General features: G+C 42.8%; 2 protein-coding genes and 1 long non-coding RNA gene across 6 annotated transcripts; 1 reads left to right on the top strand and 2 right to left on the bottom strand.

Moving 5' to 3' along the window:
* Nucleotides 1-241: 241 nt before the first annotated feature.
* Nucleotides 242-7,347, bottom strand: LOC139804960 (uncharacterized). 2 transcript variants are annotated; one of them, XR_011729615.1, is made up of 4 exons: nucleotides 7,056-7,347; nucleotides 6,239-6,438; nucleotides 688-3,560; nucleotides 242-596 (listed from the first exon to the last, which is right to left on the bottom strand). It is a non-coding gene; the product is annotated as an uncharacterized lncRNA (long non-coding RNA). The 2 variants fall into 2 exon arrangements; XR_011729614.1 differs by having other exon boundaries at nucleotides 688-3,427; nucleotides 7,056-7,346.
* A 4,666-nt stretch (nucleotides 7,348-12,013) lies between these two features.
* On the top strand, nucleotides 12,014-14,872 carry XBP1 (X-box binding protein 1). The gene is made up of 5 exons (XM_071762735.1): nucleotides 12,014-12,357; nucleotides 12,476-12,572; nucleotides 12,653-12,778; nucleotides 13,379-13,542; nucleotides 13,850-14,872. The coding sequence occupies exons 1-5, from the start codon at nucleotides 12,044-12,046 to the stop codon at nucleotides 14,034-14,036; spliced, it is 888 nt and encodes a 295-aa protein (XP_071618836.1). The 5' UTR covers nucleotides 12,014-12,043; the 3' UTR covers nucleotides 14,037-14,872.
* Nucleotides 14,873-15,885: 1,013 nt separating this feature from the next.
* CCDC117 (coiled-coil domain containing 117) lies at nucleotides 15,886-22,952 on the bottom strand. Of its 3 annotated transcripts, none has more exons than XM_071762732.1 (6): nucleotides 22,843-22,952; nucleotides 22,236-22,588; nucleotides 21,485-21,535; nucleotides 20,946-21,179; nucleotides 19,398-19,535; nucleotides 15,886-18,841 (listed from the first exon to the last, which is right to left on the bottom strand). In XM_071762732.1, exons 2-6 carry the CDS (start codon nucleotides 22,580-22,582, stop codon nucleotides 18,589-18,591), a joined length of 1,023 nt encoding a protein of 340 aa, XP_071618833.1. In that variant the 5' UTR covers nucleotides 22,583-22,588; nucleotides 22,843-22,952; the 3' UTR covers nucleotides 15,886-18,588. The 3 variants fall into 3 exon arrangements, with proteins under 3 accessions (XP_071618833.1, XP_071618834.1, XP_071618835.1); XM_071762733.1 differs by having other exon boundaries at nucleotides 22,236-22,585; nucleotides 22,843-22,938; XM_071762734.1 differs by lacking the exon at nucleotides 19,398-19,535 and having other exon boundaries at nucleotides 22,236-22,925.

The following is a 22,952-nucleotide window of genomic DNA, read 5'->3' as shown; positions in this document are numbered from 1 at the left end:
GGGCTTCTACCACAAGCCGCAAAATGCCCCGCAAACCAAAGACATCAGTACAATGGATCAAAGGCCACAAAACTACAACATGCAAAGAAGGAGAGCTGGAAAGGGCACCACAGGTGTGCTAGCCTGGTAGCAAAAGAGAACACACTATGCAAACACGATCAACTCACGTGAATTCTCGGTTATGTTTCATTAAGATATAAGAAATGCATAGCATCTAGCATCTATTATCCACAAATAGATAGAAACATTTTAATCTCTTTGTGCAAACTATATGATTTTCCTTTACCAGTGAGACAAATGCCTGATGGTTAGGCAACACAGGGAATCCCTGTGAATTCCTGAGATTCAGTGAGAATTTTTCTTCTTTTAAGACATCCTTAGAAATGGCCTAGAAATATGGCCTCTCCAGCTTAAGTTGAGTTGGCAATGCAGAAGTGCTGGGCAAATACATCTGGAAACTGACTAATGAAAAATACAGCAATGGGGCTCTCTATAGCAAGTGGGTAGCATCCTACCCCTAAAATAAAAGTTGCTGAAGATCTGATCCACCCCACTAAACTGCCTACATCACTGGACTGTAGACATAGCAAAACCACCTTTGCCTAACCCTAAAATAAAAGTTGCTGAAGATCTGATCCACCCCACTAAACTGCCTACATCACTGGACTGTAGACATAGCAAAACCACCTTTGCCTCATAGTTGTACACCAAGAGGGGACATGCAGCACTGAGAGTCACTTTGGCCACCAAGTCGTCTCTGCTTGGGCAGAAATACAAATGAGGTAGCAGGAAGAGAATGGACTGTCTATCATCAAAGCAATCAATTATTTCTAATTTGCTTCCTTCCCAGCTGGCAGCATACAGCTCACAATTCAGTTATGCCATAATACTTCAGATATATTTTCCTTGTTTCCTCTCCATAACAAACTGGGGCCCAGGGTCTGAAATATAAAAGTCTCACGCATTTATAACTACAACTGAGGACTGGAAGAGCTTTGATTTGAACAAAATGGAAGTTATAATGCCAAATGGTCTGAGAAAGCATGCCCCAGGCATCTCAGAAGAGGGCAATTCACACTAGAGGATGCATTTGATAAAAACCTTATGACATCTCATTTCCCTTACAAATAAATTAATATTATAGAATTCTCCTCCCTCTATACTGCTCTTGAGAGAAAGCAATGTTATTAAGTACCCATATACTTCCATTATGAATGTTATAGAAAAAGCCCAAAACAAAATTATTTTGTGCCTAGAGCAGAGCTGGAATATTGTACAGGAAGTACAGCTCTGCACCTAAGGCAAGAAAGCAGCACCAAGTAGCCACTGGCACCATGTCAGTCACTATTGCCATTTGATGAGGCAGGAACCCAGCTTCCCTGGTAATTGAAAATACATTTGGCTTGATGTCTGAAAGCTCCTTTCTGTCACATCTGTGCAGTCAGCCACAAATAGAGCATCACAGTGGAGAATCCCTTCTAGAGCCTCTTTTAGCCTTGTTTCATAATTAAATTAAACATATGCTATCTGCCTCTCAGCCTTGCTGCTCTTCTAAACTTATTACCTGATTTTACCTAACCTTAAGGGCAGAACAGAGGTCCTAAGATAGTACATTCTTGCAAATTTTGTGAAAATGAGAGGCTCAGAACTCTGGGCACTACAGCAGTATCCAAAAACATGAGGGAAGCTACAGCAGCAGGAAAACATCTAAGAAACATTTTTTTCAATTCTGATGCCCAAAGAACAGTCTGTTGTTTTACATTTTTAAAAGAAAATGATCCATTCTAAATTGTATCCCATTTAAACTTCCCCTTCATATACTGCAGCATAAATTCTATGATTCCATAACAAAGGAAAATACTACCCTTTTTCAAATAAAAGTAACGAATGAGCATGGATTAGAAGTATTTCAACTACTGTGAATTTTGAATTTCCATTTGATTGAGCTTGTCTTCAGTATCTCCCAGAACTTGTTTGTGGCATAGCTTCTCTTTCATTCACTTTGTAAAGAAAAAAAAAAAAAATCTTAAAAGGGGCTGCTCGGGTACATTAAATATTATGATGCTTACTCCTACAATTTATCATAAATGATCCAATAAAACTAGAAAATCCAGGTGGCTGTATTTCCATTGGAAGGGGTGAGGGCAGCCTGTTGCTGCAGGCAACGGCGAACTCCCCCCACTGGTGAGCACTGACCTGAGTTAATAGAAGGTTAACTGATGTGGGAATGGGAACTATGGCTGAGAATAAGCTCTATGTGAACAAAATTGCTTACATTTCAGTAGAACAACCTGGTCTTCATTTCCCTTTGCTCTTTACACTTGCCACAGCAATAATCCCAAAATAAGAAAGCCTGGATAGTACCAGTGGATATTAAACAGGATTAAGCTGTTTAAAAATTAGTCATTCTACGTATTCTTTGTAATGGTTTATGTTATAAATTTGTAGAGATACAAGTCAGTTTACATCTGTTCTGCCCAAAGGAGGTGTCTGCCTTTTGCTTCAAACTGGGGTGAAGGAAAAAGGGCCCTAATATATAATTACAAACTACTTGACTCAGCTTCTTCCTCCTACATTACAGATATTTATTTTGCATTACCCTTGGAATTCTGTGCTGTTATGACACTCCAGTTTAAGAAGCTGGTGACGTGTCAGAAGTCCCCTTATGTAAGTTAAAGAACAGCATAGAGGGATTCAGGACATACCTTCACTGCACAGTGCAGTGTGGTGACATCTACACTGGACTGAAATGAGCAGCAGAAGCAACCTCATACCAGAGTTCTGCACAATGTGAATGAGGTTTTGATGATCAGTTTTTCATGAAAGCATTTCTCAAAATAAAACTTGAAATCCATCTTTTCACAACAAACTACCTGAGAAGTCCTCATAGCAGACCAAGTATCCTCAGGACAAATAAAGAGAGCTGTCTCATTCATAGTCCCACATCTGCCTTTCCAGATGATTTCTGTAACTGGTAAATGACTACTGTTCACATTCCCTACCTGTTTTAACATCGTGCTCTGCAGAGGCCAAGACTACTACAGTTTATTTAATAAGCAAATGAATGTGCTGTACCTCCTAATAAGCAATAGAAACAAGTGACAACCTTCCCCTTGTGAATTCAAGACCATACCTGCCCTTGTTCATTACTAGGTGAAACTGTTATTCTAAGCCTCCGGGGAAATGATTGCACAGCACAAGGGAAGGCTTAGGACTGAACGAAAGCTTCAAATATATCCGAATGCTTGATGAGTCTCCATTCCTGAAGCAGCATCAACGGTTTCATCTTTTGATCCATGGAGATGCCTCTCCAACACTCCTGAGGTCATTTCTGATGTTGCACTTCGGGAAGATGCCGGGATGCACCGAGGCAGAGCAGCCAGCAGGTGACCTCCTAGACTCAAAAAGCCAGGCGAGTTCCTTTACCCTTCGGCGAAACACACAAAGTGTGTGTAAAACATTCCAAAATATCTTCGGAAATATTAGCTTGAATTAAGGATGTCTCCCATAGCCTTTCATGCAGTCGAACTTCACTATTCCAATTTGGAACAGAAATCCAACTGCAATGGACAAAATGTTTTTATACTCATGAAAAACATGTTTTCATAGTTATCATCCCTTATGCCAAGTTAAAATAACAAACTATTGTAACTTGACAGGTCAATTAAGGACCAAAAAATAAAAATTAGCGGAGATTTATGTTAAGGAAAAGTGCCACACAGCTGTGGCCTTGCCTCTTGCTGTTTAAATTTTGGAAACACCATTTATCAAAGTAAAACAGCATTGAAGCAACACAAATTAATCATTAGAGTAACAATGACAACTTTTAATTATAAAAATTATTTTAACAAAATTCCCTGTTAGCCTTTGAAAAGTTAAGGTTTCCAGTTCCTGAAAAAAATGTGTAGTCTTTAAATCTGTATGAAGGCTAAACCTTCTGATTGGGGAACCCTTCTCTCTGTATAAATGTAACTGTCTGCTCAAGGGAAACGATAATAATGTATCAGGCCTGTAAAATTTTAGTATGTTAATTGCGCTTAAAATACCATTATTTAGATCACCACAGCCTTTTATTTTTGCAAAGTGTTGTCTAACATACAGTACAAGTTTACATTATGAGTAACACAGTACAGACATGCATGATGCAATCCCTCAGGGTCCTCACCAAGCATGAGGCACAGCAGAACATGTTTAACATAGAAAGAAAAAATAATACTAAGAAATAACCTCAGGAAATTGTTGCTATAGGCTGTTTGATCATCCCCTCTGCCAAGGCACATGGGACAGAATAAATTTTGAAAAAAATCAATATCCATTCATTCTTCAAGAAGTACTCTTATATGCATCCATACAAACATCTTCCACTGAGCTCTTCCCCCTCTGAAATTGCTCTGTGTTATCTCATTTCCACTAAATTCTAGCATACTGTTAGTTTCATGTGTTTAACTCAGAAACACTTAGTTTCTTTGCTCATAATATTGAGGAAGAATTCAATGCCAACAACACACCTTGCATATTTCAGGAAGTCATATTTACATAAAATTGAAATACTGACATTTCTGTATTTAATTCAAAACTATTGTTAGTGTTTCTGGAGTAAATCATGATACAAGTCACTGTTCATGCAGCCCTTCTTCAAGCAAACCACTACTTAAAGTGAACAGTAGGTAAACACCACAAAATAAAATTGAAGCACATGATTTAAATGTGTATCAGCTACTAATACTACTGGATCATACTAATGCAGTGGATAAACCCCGCACTATGGAGTAGTTCCATGTGAAAGCCAACAAAGATTTCACCACTTCTGACTATCAAAAGCAAAAAATTATTCTTAAAATGTGACTGGCTAAAATGAAGAACTTACTACTTTAACTATTGATTTATTAATGGAAAGACAACTATTTATTTCATCTTAGGTTATTTTATTAAAGACTCAGCTAAGTTACAAGATCTAACTAGCTCTTTTAATTAATCTCCTTAGAGCACTGCATTTTCCATATTCTACTACTATCACACAATCTATTTAATTAGTATGTAAAGAGCTTTAACTATCCTTGACCATTTACATAAGAGTTATCATTAAAGTCAAGTGTTAACACAGAAAAAAATGAGGCTGCCAGAAAGAACATACAATAAACTTGTCCCTCCTGTGAGCACTAGCTGTTCCCCTGCACCCTCAGAGAATTCAGCAAATCAAATTCTAACAACAGCCCTCACACTTGGGGTCATGCTGAACCTATGTAGAGATAGAACCAATTCTTATCTTGGCATTTCCTGATAACTCTCCTGTCTCTGTCTGTATTTGGTCTCTCATGACAGCTGGAGGCAGGGTTCCACATACAACATGCAGACCAAGGTGAAGGCACCTAAATGGAACTATAAGGAAAATATTTCAAAATGAGAAAATAAGAAAGTTGCCAGGACTCTCAGGGACTCTGAACTTCTGTCATGGTTTTAGACAGTACCTAGGTGACAGATGCTCTCTGTTATTCCTCCACTGCCCTCCCAGGGGAATATGAAGAAGGGAATAAGCGAATGAGACTTTAAGGTTGGAAGAAAAAAACTAGGAGAGGTTTAATGAATAATAATATTGATAGTGAATTACAAATATATATAAAATACATAAATATGGAACTTGCCCTCCTCAGTTGGTAAGTACTGCCCAACCAGAAAAGTCCCACACTGGAGTCAGCAGCAGATGGAGATGCCCAAGTATAGGGTTCCAGTGACAGTTCACAACAGCCTTAGACCAGCTGTGCTGGCCCTATTTGGATAGGCAAAAGGCAATCTGTCCTGATGATTGACGTTCTTCTCCAGTGCAGAAAAGAGCAGCAGGAGCAAAGAAAGAGACCCCAACACAGCTAGCACACCAGCCACAGAAGGTACCAAAGGCCTCACTTGGGAGCCATTTTATACTGAGCACCACGGTCAGGAACACTGTGATTGGCCCGTTTGGGTAATGTGGCCCACCCTCTCCTCCCCACAGGCATAACTGCCCCCCATTGAAACTGCCACAGCAACAGCCTGGCAGCTGCTGGGGGTCTCCTGGGCAGCATTTTTCCATCCTATTCCTCTCAAACCAGAGCAACTTTGAAAGGAATTTCAAAGCCTAAGGAATCACTAAGAAGTAAGAGCGGGTATTTCTTTTCAGAAGCTGGCACTGCTCCAGAGAAGAGCTAGTTTCTGCCCATAGGAAGTAGTCATCAAGTTTTCCTAAGCACAACTGTTTGTTTACCTTCCAGAATATTTTTCAAGAGGAGGGTTCAGTTTCCAGGATGTGCAAACAGACAGCTACCGGAACAGGAGTTTTTGGTCATGTGAAATTTCAACAGTTGGCTTTTTTCCTCAGAGAGCTTGCTCAACATGTTAAATACTTACACAGAATCCAGACCACAGGCTGTGAGTTCAGCAGGACAGCACTACAGCAAACACGTTCTGCAACATAACCAAAATGATGCAACATCTCAGACATGTGCAGTACCTTTCCCTTTCTTCTTTTACTTCTGACTACCACCAACAATGTATCACCATGCCACAGCGTATCATAGCATCATAGAATTGGCTGGGTTGGAAGGGACCTCAGAGACCATCAAGTCCAACCCTTGATCCACTACTGCTGCAGTTACTAGACCATGGCACTGAGTGCCACATCCAGTCTGTTTTTAAGTATCTCCAGGGATGGAGAATCCACTACTTCCCGGGGCAGCCCATTCCAATGTTTGATCACCCTCTCGGTAAAAAAATTCTTTCTAATGTCCAACCTAAACCTCCCCCTTCCCAAGTAACATCACATCTAAAGACAGATCTCACAGTGCTCAACTCTATCTTCTAGTTAAAATCTAAATAGCATTTGGAAATTATGTTAAAACATGGCATTTTCCAGAGTTTCCAAATCCCACATATTTTGCATATTTCTCTGGTCTACATTTCCCCAGCAGCATTTTTCCTAGCAGCACTAGGAATAAAACTGCAGGGAAACACTGTGCTTGAGGTCAAGCTAGAAAGAAAACAATCAAAGAGTTAAAGGACTACAGCATGGAAACAGGTATTACCATCAGATAGACCACAGCTAGGGGCCAGAGATGCCAGCAGCTATATCTTGGAAAGAGAAGCCAGAACAACAGAACAACAAAACAAAGTCCCAAAGTAAGACACTGAGCAACCAGAACCTCCCCTTGTCCTGTGGGATTGTATCACGTATCACCTAGCTGTCACACCCAGAAGATTCCCTGACCTGAGCTTGCTTCCCTGGCCAGCTGATCAGTGCTGTCTAATTCCCAGTGTCACAGCAGAGGACACAAATCCTTCCAAGGACATCCAGTTCCTATGCATAAAAATATGTTTACACAACCAGTGTTTGCAAACCTTTCCAGTAATGTTTCATTTTCACAGAGCTAGCAGCACAGGGTTGCTGGGAAGCAAGCCTTTCCTTCCATCTACTGCGCTGTGGGTATCTTGTCTTCTTTCACACTCCTGAGTGGTGTGCTCCAGTCTCTGAATGTACGAGAGAAATTTGGTCCTTAGTCTGACAGAACAAATCAAATAAAGTGATATAATCTCAAAATACTGACTTTCCCTTTATAATCAGCATTCTGTGAGGGTGGGAAGGGGAGATCACCTTTTACATGAGAGTGGGGATTAGCAAGCTGCTTCTACACTGAGACCTCTGCTATTTAATAAGCATGTCAGTTTTCTGGAAGAAGCAGTAAACTGGAAAAAAAAATAGCAGCTGCTACAAAATTGTATAGGTTAGGTAATTTCTTGCCTGAGACCACAGAATTCTTGAATGTCAGAGGACCCTAACAAAATGAAGCAAATGGGAATGACAAATTCAGGGGAAAAAAACATACAATGCAGATGCAAGGAACATATTCTTCAATAGGCTGCTTGATCTTGAAATTTACTATTTCATTAGTCAAAAATGAGGCAATATCTCATTAGACCCTAACAAAAAAGAATCTGTCATCTTGTATTCTGTAACACTAACACACACACAAAAGGTTAGAAGCCATGAACTGTGAGATAATTTTGCTGCCAAAAAATCTCTCATGCAGAAAGGTTGCTACAGGAGAAGGCACCAAAAGAGATTCTTAAAAATTAAGTTACGCAGTTGCTTCACATGCATCTACAACTGGTATTTGGGAAGTATGCTTCCCACCTGCCTTTTTTATAAGGTACTGCATTAAATTGCCTGCTACTAAGCTACCACTAAACCTGGAATAGGGCACAGCCTCTTTGAATGCAAGCAATGCTAATAAAAATAAAATTGGAGCTTCAAGGTGAGCTTCAGTGCCTATGACTACTGTGAATTCCAACTTCTTTTCCTGAAAAAAAGGCTTTGCAAAAACCCAACCTCTAGCCAACTTTTAGAATATCTTTGTCCAGAAACACTAGCAGCATTGTCTGAATTAACTCAGATTCCTGTGAGTGAGAATCAAGATTTCATTGACTATGGTGATGGGAGAACTGGTTCTATTGGGATGGGAAGACAAAGAAGCCCTCTGTAAGTGTATGTGATCTCTGTCACAAGGTATATGCTGCCAACTTATTCTGCCTGTAATGGCCTGAACACTGCAGGGAGGAACACAGACAGAACTCCAGTATGAAGTTCTGAAGGGACTGTAAGAAGAGTTGTAACAGGAGGCACTCAAGGTTCAAGTGTGATGGGATCTCCCCCTCACTACACAAGCAGCTGGGTCAGAGGACTAAACCATGATCCAAGTAAGAATCTTTAGGCTGTGCCTGTGGCTCACCGCACAGACCTAAAATGCAACTGAGAAAGATGCACTCCCACTTGTGTGTAATTCTGGGTAGCAACAGGGACCACTAATGTATGTGGATGACACACAAGGACAAGGAACTGGAGTGCAAGGTACGGGTTTGTAAGGTGCTTGCAGGAAAGTCAGGGTTTAAAGTTGGACTCACTGGATCTTTTCCACACTTCCCTGAGAGTACGCTGGAAATAATCATAGAGGCCACTGAGGCAGAGTCTCAATAATACATATTAATGGAGAAGACATGACAGCTCAGCCAAAAATTACTTTTCTGCGGGAGTTTTGTGCAGCAGTGTTCAGAAAAGGCAAAGCCAATGTCCCTTCCTACAGCATATGGATTGGTTAGTAGCTCCATGAGGTAGAGGATACAGGTTCTGCTCATCCTACAGAAGTATTACCTTTTTTGCCAAATAAAAGGTGGATCATTGTTCCTACTAGGAAACCAGAGTGCTGGGAAGTGCTATATCCTTCATAATTACATTGTAGTGATGACACTTAAGAGCAAAATTAATTAAAAAAAAAATAAAATTTTTATTATAAAAAAAAAAATATTGATAAAATTAATAAAATTAGAAACATTATGGGTTTGGAATGACCTGAGTTTAGGCTACAAAACAGTTCCCTTTCTCTTTTAATCAGTTTTTTATACAAATCTGGGAATACTCCAGATGTTGTTGAGAGCGTAGGGCTCTGGGCCTCCTTCCAAGTGTTTTCATACACACATTGGGCAAACAAGCTCTTTCTCAAACTATGCTTTTTAGGTGAACTATTCTCTACAGATTCTTCTATTTTCTTTCTCTCCTCTGTTCCCCCTTTTTATCAAACACAGATAACATTCAACTCATATTCCCTTCTCTGTATCTGATATTACACAAGAGCAAAGCCTTTCCACCTTTGTTAAACAAAACTATTTCCTTTGGTGGGTTGGCCACCTGGAACATAAAACATAAAGCTGTTAGCAGGAACTAACGTTGTTACTGACAAGACAACCAACAGTATCCTCACTGTCACATCCTTCAGATAGATGGTGGTACTAAGACATCGGTAGGGTGAGAAGCATACTTGAGTAACAGGAGCACTGTCATGTGGATCACAGGCTTGAATCCAATGACTGGAAAAAAAAGAAAAATACAAAAAATAGAATGTGTAAACAGTGAGTTAAAAAATAAAAGACTTGGAAATCAAAGCAGAATTATCTTTTAAAGTATTTTAATGAAACCTTTCTGAACAGGTGTCTCAGTGCAAGACTAGCTTTCTTGAACTCTTCTTTGCCATTCATTTAATCAGTGACTTAACCATATACTTAATAAATGTCTTTATGTATCATCATGGTAGTAAGATGTTTGTAAGCCTAAATGTATTCTTAGTAACTACCTCACAGCTAGTCTTATCACTGCTACTGAAATTACTCAACAGGACTAGACTGCAGGGTGTCATGCCCTTCTTTTTCCAGCCATTACTGCCAACACCAGGCATGCTCATGGATGCCATTGTTACCTTCAGTAAGAGTGGACACCCCCCATGCCCAGAATGGCTGCCAGCCCTGTGTCTGGTCACACATCGCTGTGAAGTGACCCATGTGACATTACATGTGTTTATCTCTGCATTTCTGAAGTTTATTTACAATCACAATTGTTGCAAAAGGAAAAAGAAGCTTTTGTTCTGTTTACATTTAAAATTAACCAGGAAAATTAAATCACAAACAGGAAGTTGGAATTTTTCTTCAGTCATAATACTAACAACTCTCTCTCTCTCTCTCTCTCTCTCTCTCTCTCTCTATATATATATATATATATGATAAATCACATCATGGCTAGTCTCTGCAGTATAAATAACAGAAAGCTGAACAATCAGGGGCAGGTTAACATTTTTGTTTGTTGTAAAAAAGGGCAACTTACTTGAAATGAATGTCTGAAATCAGAAAAAGGTATTAATACTGGGCCTGCATTTTGCTAGAAAACAGGGCTTTTATGGTGAATTAGAATTATAGAAAAAACACGAGTGCACGCCCAGAAGAAATATGCAAAGGAGAAGCAGATAGTTTCCATGATGACAATCTGAGGGGCTTAGCAGGACCAGAACAAGCAAGTTTTTTTGCACAAAGACTAAAAGCTTTATCAAAAAGTCACCATATTTTTCACAAAGTTGTCAGAGTAGAAAGGTGAACTCACAGCCTTAACCAAATGTCACGGTGCAGTGAGCAGGGAAAGAACAAACACAAACTTACAAATGCAGTTTGTTCTTTGTATTATGAAAGCCTGGCAGAACTCCAGTGCTGGAGTAATGCCAAACCAGCAGACCAGTGCCTTTGAGCTTCTAAAGCTCATGTTTTTCCTTTACCGTTTAACATCTTAACTAATTTAAATTCAATCTACAAAAGGATTGCAGAAAGAAGTGCAAGTAGCCAAAATTTCAACATTTCCTAACCACTCGGGTTGTGGGCAACTGCCACAAGGGAAGCCTGGGACGCTTGGGGCACAGAGCTCAGGTCGGCATTTGAGCAGCAACCTCGTGCCCTGGGTGGTTGCGGATTGCTGCTTGCATGCTGCTGAACTCCTGCATTCCCTGTGAATGGTACTTCGAGGCCCTCTGCCTACACAAGTTTTACTTCCTTGAGCCCCACCCTGGTCCCTCAGGCCCACACGCACAGCCAGGCCCGGGCCGTGCCCACTTGCCACAGGCCCGGCCCCAGTGGCAGCCCAGAGTCCTGACCGCTCTCACAACTTCACCTCAGCAACTACTGACTTCAGCTTTTTTATTCATTTGAGCCCATTTTTAGCCTATTCTCGTGGCATCTGTTACGGCTCCATTATTGGCACTTGTGTTCACAGCAAAGCTCTTCCTTTGCCTCGGGTTCTGCTCGGGACTGCCGGGGGCCAATGGCCGGGGGAAGGCGGCGGCTGAGGTGCTGCACCTGCATCACCCCCTCCCAGATCCCCTCAACCGGAGCGTCCCCGCCAGCAGCACCGAGCCCAGCAGGGCACAGCCCGGAGGCGGGACAGGCCACAGTGGGACGCGACGGCGAAGCAGCCGAGCCGAGCCGAGCCGAGCCGAGCCCAGCCGAGCCGAAGGTCTGGCGCTCGGCGCTCCCCGCCCCTCCGGCGATGGCGATGGCGATTGCGATCGCCCTGGCCCTGGCCCTGGCCCTGGCCCTCCCCCCCCGCGCGCGTTTTCACCTCCCCAGCCCCAGCCCCACCCCCGCGCCTGATGCAATCCACTTCACTGCTTGCTCCCACATCTGGCCCAACGTCATCCCGCCCCGGCCAATGAGCAATAGCCACGATAGTGGATATCCGGGCGGGGCCGCCAGCAGTGCAGGCGGTCGTAAGTCTCGGGGCTGGGGAGCGCCTCAGCCCGTCCCGTTCGCCCTGGCCATGGCAGCGTTGGCTGGTGCCGCGGTCTCCCGGCTGCTCCTCATTCCTAGCAAAGCGGCTGAGACCCCCCATGCCGCCGGCCGTCACCTCTCCGTTGTGCTGCCAGCAGGAGCAGCTCCCAGCGTGCCGGATCTGGAGACCCCGCAGCCGGCCCGCAAGCGGCAGCGGCTGACCCACCTGAGCCCGGAGGAGAAGGCGCTGCGCAGGTGAGAAGGTTGTGCGGCGCGGGGGTTGTGCGGCGCGGGGGCTGTGCGGCGCGGGGATTGTGCGGCGCGGGGGTTGTGCGGCCATGTGCCGCCGCGTTGAGGCCGCCCTGCCCCGTAGGAAGCTGAAGAACCGCGTGGCTGCCCAGAGCGCCCGGGACAGGAAGAAGGCACGAATGACGGAGCTGGAGCAGCAGGTGCTGGAGCTGGAGGAGGAGGTAAGGGGCCGGGTGGGCCCACGGGCGGGGGGCAGCCCTGTAGCCAGTGCCGCGGTCTTCTTGCTCACGACTTTCTGCAGAACCAGAAGCTGCTGCTTGAGAACCAGCTCCTGCGGGAGAAGACGTGTAACCTTGCCCTGGAGAACCAGGAGCTGCGCTGCCGCCTATGTCTGGATGCTCTGAAATCAGAGGAGAGCGAGTCCCAGGTGGGTCTCTGCCACGCCGCTGGCTCGGCTCCGAGAGCTACCGTGCGTCAGGTGATGACGGGGGCCGGGCCGGGAGTGGGAAGCACAGCAGCCCCTGCGTCGGGAACTCACAGACTGGCACCACCGTGCTGTTGAGGGGTGAGGAGGGGGGCTTCATTTGCCACAGATGTGCTTGTCCTTCAGGTGGAGGGGTACCCGCAAACTGCCCAGGCATCCTATCCGAACTGGAGTCCCTTGATAGTGTGGGAGATAGTGAGCTGACTAACTCCAAGCTGACTTTGGATTATTTTGTCTGCTCTTCTACATTGTTATAGAAATCGAATATTAACTCTTAAAGTCACATATGCCTTCCTCAGAAGAACAGAAGGTATAGTTGAGGGTGTCAGGCTGACATCTAAAAGTGGTGAACAAAATAAATCTGAAAATATATGGATGTTTGAACCAATTTCGGAAGTACTGTCACCTTCAGGTTCCTGCTTCACAAGCAAGTGAAGAACGTAATTTTGGAAGCCTTTGTAGGAAGAGCATGATCTTCAGGTTCTGTACTGTACTGTCTGCTAGAACACTTGTGGTGACTGACTGGATTTTTTTTCCTTAAAGGCTGTGAAGGAATCACAAGTGGATGAGATTAGATTGGTGACCGGGTCCGCTGAGTCCGCAGCACTCAGACTACGTGTTCCTCTGCAGCAGGTGCAGGCCCAGCAGTCACCATTTCTGATAGCTTTCACATGGATTCTGATGGCAGTGATTCTTCAGACTCGGAGGTAAGCATCCACTCCTATCCAAAAATACCCATGAAATTTGGAGCCACTGTAGATTTAAGACGAAGTCACTGGATGATTTTCCACAGTTGGCTTATTTTAAAAGTCTTGGAATTCCATGCCTGTGGCTTAAAACAGCTGCGTTGGGCTCTATCCACTGGACTACATGAGTTCATGAGACTTGGTAAAACTTCCAGCTCTACAATCATGTTGGGATATTCTAACTTCTATGTGAGGGTTAATAGATGCCACAGCTATCTTTTGCTAACAGCAATAGGCTGTCATTCTAAACCAGTATTTTGTTCTGCAGTCTGATCTCCTACTGGGCTTTCTGGACAGTCTGGACCCAGAGATGTTTCTCAAATACGCTGATTCAGAGTCAATGTGTCTGGAAAAGCTGGAGGAAGAGATCTGTGGAGAAACAGATTCCATACCAACCCCCACCTCTTCCTCTTTGGGGTCCCCATCAGCTAAGCTGGAAACCATTAATGAACTGATAAGGTTTGATCATGTGTACACAAAGCCCCTAATACTGGAGATTCCCGTTGAAGTGGGCAACCAAAGCAATATGCTTGTGAAAATTGAGGAAGTGTCTCCCTTTCCATCTGAAGACAAAGCTATCCCTGAGGCCCCAGTATCTGTCAAAGAGGAACCTGTAGACAGCTTCATGCCTGAACTGGGCATCTCTCATCTGCTTTCCTCTCATCATAGCCTTGCAGCCTCAAGCAGTCTCTTGGATGCCTGTAGTGACTCTGGGTATGAAGGATCCCTGTCGCCCTTCAGTGACATGTCCTCTCCGCTTGGCACTGACAATGCTTGGGAGGATAGCTTTGCCAATGAACTCTTTCCCCAACTGATCAGTGTCTAACTCAGTAGTGTTAATGCCCTTTGGATAATGATCCTGTCAGGATAACAGGATGTGCCCATTTGGGGTGGGCTAGGGAGAATCAAGCGTGTTCAGAGAAGTCTTGCTCATTTCAACTCCTACTCATGGGTGGAGCAGTGGCCAGTGTGTTTCTCCTGGTATAAAAAAGCTCAGTGTGTCCTGTTCTGACTTCCCCCCTGTCCTGTCAGTGTTGGTTTATGAGAGAGGAAAGGTTTGTTTCTTGGTAACTTGCCAATTCTATGTGAACCTGAAAATGTTTTCCATTTGAAATTATTTTCTCACAAAAAACTGCAATGGGATGTTCATGTATAGACAACTGGGTTAAAACTAGTCTGTACATCTTTCAGATTTACTATGTAAATGCTTGTTTTCCATTTGCTATTTTAGAGTTGCTTTCTCCATTTAATATTTAACTGTATCGGTGCAATTAAAATGCAGTGCAGCTTACTGACTTTTTGCCTTGGATATCAGTGGGGAGGGCAGAGTATCAAATCCTCGGCCTTGTAGAATGTGAAATGATAGAAATTTTAATGAATTTGGTCCTTGTCTTACGCCACCTTAATGCACCAGCCCACCAGCACTTTGATGTATGTGGCCGTATGGCTTAGCAGCTTCTTTCTGGGAGCACCTGATGTTGCAAACTGTTATCAAGGTAGATGGGTTCATACCAGGGCCTGAGCTGCTGGAGCAGAATCTGTAGCCTGAATAGGAGACGCAGATGGTAGTAGCTTGATGTCCAAATAACTGTAGTATCTTTCTGCCAGCAGGTAATGCCATGCAAAATGCTCAGTGTGAGTGAAACTGGATGCATTTCAAGTGGCGTGTCTGGTGTTTGTGCAGCACTGGGAGACAGAAGGGGTGAAAAAGGTGCAGAATCTGTGTTGCCACAGGATATTCTCAAGCATAAAATTAACTTTGTGGGAACTAGTTTAAAATACAGCAGGATTTGTTTTGTTGTCCTCACCATTTGTTCCAACATCACACCATAAAAAATGCTGGTATTGGAGTGACAGAAGAAACAAAGTGGGAGAGATGTGCCAGGTGTTAACACAATTGTTGGTTTAAGTGCTTTTTCAGGGCTTGTATTGAAGTGGCAAAAACTTGAGGTGTGGGAGGGGAGGATGGGACAGGAGGGTATTGTCACTAACATTAAAGATGACAAGACTGCTTTGGGTTACAAACTAGCAGTCTGACAGCAGTAAAAAACAATGCAAAATAGCAATCTTATATTAAAAAAAATTAACTTTTAATAGTCTGATAAGAATAATCTGTCTACTTTCAAGCTGGAAAATAAGGATGACTGCAAGAGGATCCTCAGTACCTAAAAAAATGTTTTGAGTCCAAAAGGCAAACTGACAAGACTAGAAGAGTATACTATCCTCCAGCTGGAGCACTGGATGTAGAATAGTGTCTCAAGAATTAAACTTCTATGCAGAATAAAACACAGCCATCTAAAAAAATATTTTAGAAAATTTATTGAAAACTGACATACAAAGGGTGATTTGGTCCTAAGAGAAGACAGACCAGAATCAGATCTTCCATATTTAAAAATAATTTCTTTCCTAATACTGCATCATGTTTGCCATCCTGCTTGTAAACAGCATTAATAAGTATTTTAAGGAAGCCAACAACAAGTGAAATTGTTACTAATAGAGAAGTTTGAAAACACCCAGTTGGTCATTCTTGCCCTCTCTCAATGCTACAGCAAGGACCTTGTCCACTCCTCCTAAATGCTTGGACCCTGCTCTAGTCTAGCTTTGAACCATCAGTTTAAGTGATTCAGCCTTGTTCTCTGCTATCATAAGGGCAGAAATAAATTAGGAAAAGGCTAAAATGGATGTTTTCTACCAAAGCAAATTTCTTGGACACAGTTTTTGCTGTTGTCCTGTGTCAATAGTTCACCATTACATTATTTCAGATGGAAGAACAGAGGTCAGTGACACTCTATCAGCATTGAACAGTTAAGAAGAAATACACCTCTGAAAGTCAACCTTTGGTAAAAATGTAACAGGAAAAAAAGATGCTTAAAAGCCATCTACAAAAATTTCTTCTGCAAACTTAGTGTGCAGTTTATAATTTTTAAGAGAAAAACCCCCTGCATTTAGATTTGGCCTAACTTTGGCCTCCCAACAGATTTCTTAATTCTGCCACCATTTTAGTGTTTCTGGGATGGTTTCATAAAGGTTTGGATTTTTTTTTTTATCCTTTTCAGTTTATATAGGATTCAGAGCTACCAATTAAAACAGTTCCAACCTTGAACTTTCCCTATAATCCTGCAAACTTAAAAAGAGGTAATTGTTTGGAGATGCCACATTTTCTACCCACAGTTACTACAGCCTTCTCCAAACTGCACCACTCTACTCTATACTCAAGCAATGTTGCATGACAAAGGCTGTAGATTTAAGCATTTTCAGCAGCTTAAATAGTAATATGTGAGAAACTTTACACTGTACATGCAGGAGAGACTGATTGCAGAAATTAGGTGTAATAGCAAGAAAAAGCTGCACACATTCTTCAGTTTAGAAAAAGTAATAAAAAGTAACACACCAGTTTCTAGAGTAATAATTGTTCAATTGTTGGAATGTTTTTAGTGAAGCTCTGAAACGTTTTAGCAAGAGAGTAAATTTCACACAACCTCTGACAAGAGCAACAAGATAAATAAGTTTTAACAAATACAGTTATCTTTGGAACAAAGCTTCTGTCATCCAAAAGAAAAGAAAGGATGACTGCAAAAAGAAGCTTGATTTCGAACTACTGACTATGGATTATTCAACACAAAAAACCCCCAACATAATCGCAAAGATTTTTAATCAGTTGTGCAGAGGAGGAGGTTTTTCTTATGCAAACAGATGCATTACTATGTACTTTCCTTTATGTTAGCAAGATGTCAGAAATACGCTGGGATGCTAATACTGAACCTACTACCTAGAAATTAATTTCTTACAAAAAAACCCAATTCAGGTATCTCCGAGAAAGCTCAAGAACTTAAAGACACACAATAAGGTTCTCTGCCTTATTTCAAGATTTAAGCTTAATGAAACTGTTGAGCATTGACAAAAGGTACAAGCAGTAACTCTTTAAGGACTCTTTAAATTATTTTGGCATACAACTGTATAAACTATCTGACATTATGTTAATGGCACATGTTCTGGCTTAAGTTTTAAGTCTAGATTCCCGTCAAGAAGAAGTCAAATATCCTTTTTTTACTTTATCACTAATGCCAGCAGTCTCAATGTTTGAGACAATAATCAGCATTTGACCCTCTTCAGCGTAGAAAATCAGTCCCCTGTTACCTGATTTACTTACCATGTTTACAAAATTTAAAGTATGCCATTTTTATAATCAAAAGTTGTATTGTGTTCAGCTGACTTTGCAACTCAATGCATACAAAGAATTGCAGTACAATGTAAAATATGAATCAGCTGGCTCAGAACCACTTTTCTCCAGACTTCGCGTTGTTTGGGGAGAGGGCATCAAAAATCCACAAGCACAATTTTGAAGCCAGTGAACCAAAAATAACTAAAGTTCATAGGTATCCTGCAGGTTAGTAGCTGGTTTTGCTTGCTACAAAGCAAGAGGCTTACGCTCAGCTCTAACACTCCTTCCCTAACATGCTGCAGAATGTTTAATTTCTACATTTGAGTTTACATCCAGCACAAACCAGCCACAGATGACATGCTGTGAAAAGCTCTATTTCCATAGGGATTGTTTATCTGTGGCTAGACTCAAAAGTATTTCTTCATTCCCATATGTTTTTGTAATTCAAGTTATGCCAACCAAGCAAGCATAGTATGCACACCAAAGTCTTAATGGCTCAGTAAGTGAACGGAAGGTGTGACATAAGAAACAGTTACATTCAGTGTTTGGATTTTGTAGTTTACCGAGGACGATTAAGAGAATACTTCACTATTAAGCAAGATGGAAAGCTACTTCCCTGTTTGAAAAGGCCTCTGGATTACCTTCCCAGTAAAAACAAGTATTTAACATAAATTTTGGGGGGGTTCAGTTTCCTGAAGTTGTGTCCGGCCTTCTTATGACTGTTAGTAGTAAAAACACAGTAAGCCTTCAGATTCACACATCAAACCAGAAAGAAAGAGGGAATAAAAAAAGAACAGCAACAAAAACCATCAGAAGCTCACCACTTCCAGTCTATAACCTGGCATCTACAACTCCATTTCTTCTTCCGCACACCCAGAGATTCCCAAACTAGCATATGGATCTGGAGACATGGCAGTCTGTTGTGATTCAGGAAATGTTTCAGTCTGTGGGACAAAAGCAGCTCTTTGTGTCGACTGCTTAGCTTGACACCCTTCTGTACTCTGCTGCTTGAAGTTCTTAACAGAGACAGACTTCAGTTTATCTGTAAGAAATTCAGGAAGTGGTTTCCAAAGCACCAGCTCCATAGAAGGACGGCTCCTAGAAGGGATGGAGTCTCAGTTAAATTTAAATTCTCCAACCACGACTATTACTTGCAGAAGATCGGCAAGTATCTTAATCCTTTGTGCTAGCCTGGAACTATATTCTAGAATCCTTATACCTTTTTTTTCCCCCCCCCTTTTAAATTTCCTTTTCTTTAACTAGTTCATTACTTCTATTTCTAATTCTGTATTTTCTTTCTTTTCTTTTGAACTAAACTTGATGACCACTGTTGGTCTCACTTCAGGACCTTCTTTTCAAAACTCACATACATAAAAATCAAGATGCAACGGTTTATTTAACAGATTTCATGCTGTACAAATGAGAAGTACAAAGCAGACAGCTCAATGACCACTTCAGTTGCACTGAAGTGTAACTCTTCTGTAAAACTTTTACATAAGTATTATTTTTTTTCTGTACAGACCGGATGAATGGTCTGTCTTCTATGACACTGGCTGCATCATGCAATAATTAAGGACATGTCCACAACATGAGACTTGGTCTCTTTTCATTTGCATGTTAGCTACATAGCACCATAATTTCCTCCAGAACTTACATAGATTCTATTATTTTCTTTGTCAGGACTTCACCAAAATCCCTCTTCATCCCTTTTTTAAGGGTATCTGACAGGATAAGAGTGGGCAGATTGCTAACATTTCCATCAGCATGAACTTCCTCATCTTCATCAATTATCCTAGGAATGGAGGGGGAAGAGGGAGATAAACACTATTGAGCATACTGTTAACAGGCACATCCACTGCAGACTACAGTTGTATCTATGTGCACTGCACTGTACAGTGCAAGTGTCAGACCTAGGCTGGGTACCAGAAGCAGCGGGGGCCATGTTAACATGGGTCACTTGGGCCAAAATACCCTAAGAATACCTGTGACCATAGCAGCCACTTGAGCAGCTATGCCACTTCTGGTACCTGAGCTATCTTTATTATTCCTGCATTGTCCAGCAGTGTGCAATGCAGACATACACTAAGAGAAAATAAAATAAATAAATTCACTTCAGGGGAAAGTATATGGTTCAGTCACATTACAAGTGTGAATTTCAGATACGCAGTAGCTTCACCTGCTCAATTTGCTGTATCTGAACTCTGAGAACCACTGAAAAGCTACTGAATACAGTTCCTAGCCTATAAGAACATTGCACCAATTTATCAGAGATTAAAATGGCACAAAAAAATTGAAGCACTTAGAACAAACTGGAGGTATCTTCTTTGGTTTTGGTAAATCTCTGAAAGAAGATTTAGTAAAGAAGATGGAAGAAGGGGCAATGCTCCTCTGAGCAGTCCAAAGCAGACTTTGTGAAGCAGATTTAACCAATTAATAAAGTCATGTAGCAAAAACAGAAGAATCCAACAGTGCCTTGCTCTCCTTCACACCTCATCCATGGAGTAATCATCTAAAATAACCCTTTGGAATTTATATAACTTTTGGCTTTTCTAACAACTGTCTGCAGTGGTCATTTTAGATACCTGAGAATACTAGCTCAACTGCAGTCAAGTGATATATTCACATGACATTCCCAGAAATCTTTCAAAGGCAAGAACGTGCAGTGCATTTATTAAATTATTGCACTGACTGCTCATAGCCACCCCATTACCCCAATATCAAGTCACCTGGTATTTAACAGCTTTATTGCACATGCACAGAGAGATCTCTCTGGTTCATGCTATTCTCTACACTGAAAAATTCACATCTGTCTTGAGCAGTTAGAAGTATTATCACAGAACAAGCTGGAACTGGTGGGAAAAATATGAGTCCAAGTCTGGCCAGATAACATCAGATAAAATTTGAGCTCTGGAAACTCACAAAAGAGCATAAAACCTGTTATGGTATACTGATGCTGCATCACAATTGTGAAAAGGTAGTTATTTATTCAGCATCTCTTGCTCTAGCACCTCGATTTCAGATCATAGTATCAGCCCCACGACTCACAGGATCATAGGTTACTTAAAAGGAAAAGACTTGAACAGAAGGTTCATTGCAGACTTACAGAAGTGTTATCACGCTGCTAAGTGCTAAATTTAACTCTTAATGTCCATCAAAAAAGGGAAAGCTCAGCAAAGCCAGTCTACTCAATCCCTTCATTTACCTGTCCTCAATCTCCTGAAGCTTCCTGCGAGCAACCTCGCATTGCTGTTCCCCCATTGTCTGATCCATTTCTTCACAGGGCACTTCTAACACGGCAGTTTCAGGACTGCTGTCACCATAATGACTTGCTACCTCCCCAGCAGCCTGCTGACCTGCATAGAGAATCCACTCTTCAGTGTTGGGATTCAAAGGGCAATTTTTGGCTCCTGTCAGTCTCTTCTTCTTCACAGGACAACTAGGAAACAAAGGAAGTTTACAATTGTCAGAAGAGAAATGCAGCATTCTACATCAAAAAAGGTTATAGAAAGTCATGTGTATTTCAACATCTTGAAACACTGTGGAAAGACAACCTCCACAACAAAAATTGCTCCTATTAAAGCATGGGTACCCATGCAACAAAATCAGTGCTATGTAACTAATTAAACAATTTTGAATAACTTCTCTTCATATGTATGTTGTAGGTGAGATGTGCTCAAATCTTTACAGACAACAAGATGCAACTTCAGATTTTTCAGGCTATAAAATACAAATCCAATTTACCCTTCTGCCTCTTCTTCTAGCTTATGCTTCTTTCCACAGCGAACAGAGACACTGTAAAAGAAAACCAAATGGTTACTTAGCTTTTAATTATCTCTTCCAACTGCACTGAAATTTTCAAACAATATTTTCCTCCCTTTTAAAATTTCACTTGCAGCTAAGAGCAATAGCTGCCATATATCACCAACTGGGAAGAGAGTGCAAGTTTGGAACAATACATGACCAGTTTGTTCCAAGGAAAGTTAAAGGTGGCTGCTATTACTCTCTTATAGAAGCAGAATTCCATGCTAGTTCATCCTCCTTTACGTGATTTAATTTTTCCACAAGGGGCAAAACCAGTTTTTGCTAAAATTCAAATGTTTCAAGAAGCAACACGATCTGACTTCAGTCTGCTCACACATTGTCTCACAGTGACATTATCAAAATAAAGATGGCCAAACAACATTTTACAGAATAATTCAAGTATTTTGTGCTCATATATAAAAAAGAGCAAGTAAAAAAAAAAAAGTACAGAAGCTTAAAAACACGTCAGATGCTCTTCACCACACTTCTTTCCTTTTAGAAGGCTCCTTCATCCCCCACCAACGAACTTCAAGGAGTTAGGACGAGTGCAACACGATTCTAACATGGCAAAAGCTAAACACTTCTAGAAGAAAAACTATAACGCGTCTTGAAACTGAAAATGATTTCAGGCTGCCAGTGCAGCCGACAAAGACGTCCCTGCCCCGCTGAGCAGCTCCCGGCGCGCACTTACTGGCTGTGGGGCGGGTGCAGGCCGGGCGGGCGGGCGGCGGTGAAGGATCCCACCGGGGCCACGGGCGAGCCCTGGCTGAAACTGCCGAGCGCGGCCAGGGAGGCCAGGTCGAAGCTGCTTTGCAGATAGAGGCCGGAGGAACCGCCGACGACGGCCCCGTCGTTCCCGTTCCCTGCCATTATCATCACGGGGGGCTGGAGACGGTCGTGGCCGAGGGCACCGGGCTGCGGATGTTCCCGTGCGGCAGCCGGCAGGCCGTGGCGGTCAGGGGCAGCGGCCAGGCCCTGGGGGAACTCCACGGCAGGGCCCGCGGGGATGCCCTGACAGGATCTGCCCAGCGCGGCCATGTCCTGCTGCCGGGGAGAAAGAGGACATCAACGCCGCCCCTCTGCACCGCCTCAGGGGGGTCCTACGCCGGCTCCCGCCGTGCTACGGGACGCCCCGGGACCCGGCCTGAGCCCGAGGCCGGCCTCCCGCTGCTGACGCCGGCCGGGTTGGAAGTGTCCCCGCCGGAGCCCCGCGCTAAGCGCGCTGGTGAGCGCGGCAGCAGCGCGGGTGAGCCGGGGTCAGCACCGCGGGGCACCCCGCAGCAGCAAACGGCAGTCACCTCGCCACTGAGCGTTCACCGCCGCGCCGGGCCCGGAGCAGGACGACACCGCCAGTGCCCCGGTCCTTTCCAGGCCTTTCGCCGCGCTTGCCGAAGGCGGGCGAGGGCAC

Source organism: Heliangelus exortis, chromosome 19 (genome assembly GCF_036169615.1).
Source record: "Heliangelus exortis chromosome 19, bHelExo1.hap1, whole genome shotgun sequence".
Classification (NCBI taxonomy): domain Eukaryota; kingdom Metazoa; phylum Chordata; class Aves; order Apodiformes; family Trochilidae; genus Heliangelus; species Heliangelus exortis.
Note: the sequence above shows the minus strand (reverse complement) of the source record. Positions and strands in the feature narration are given on the sequence as shown.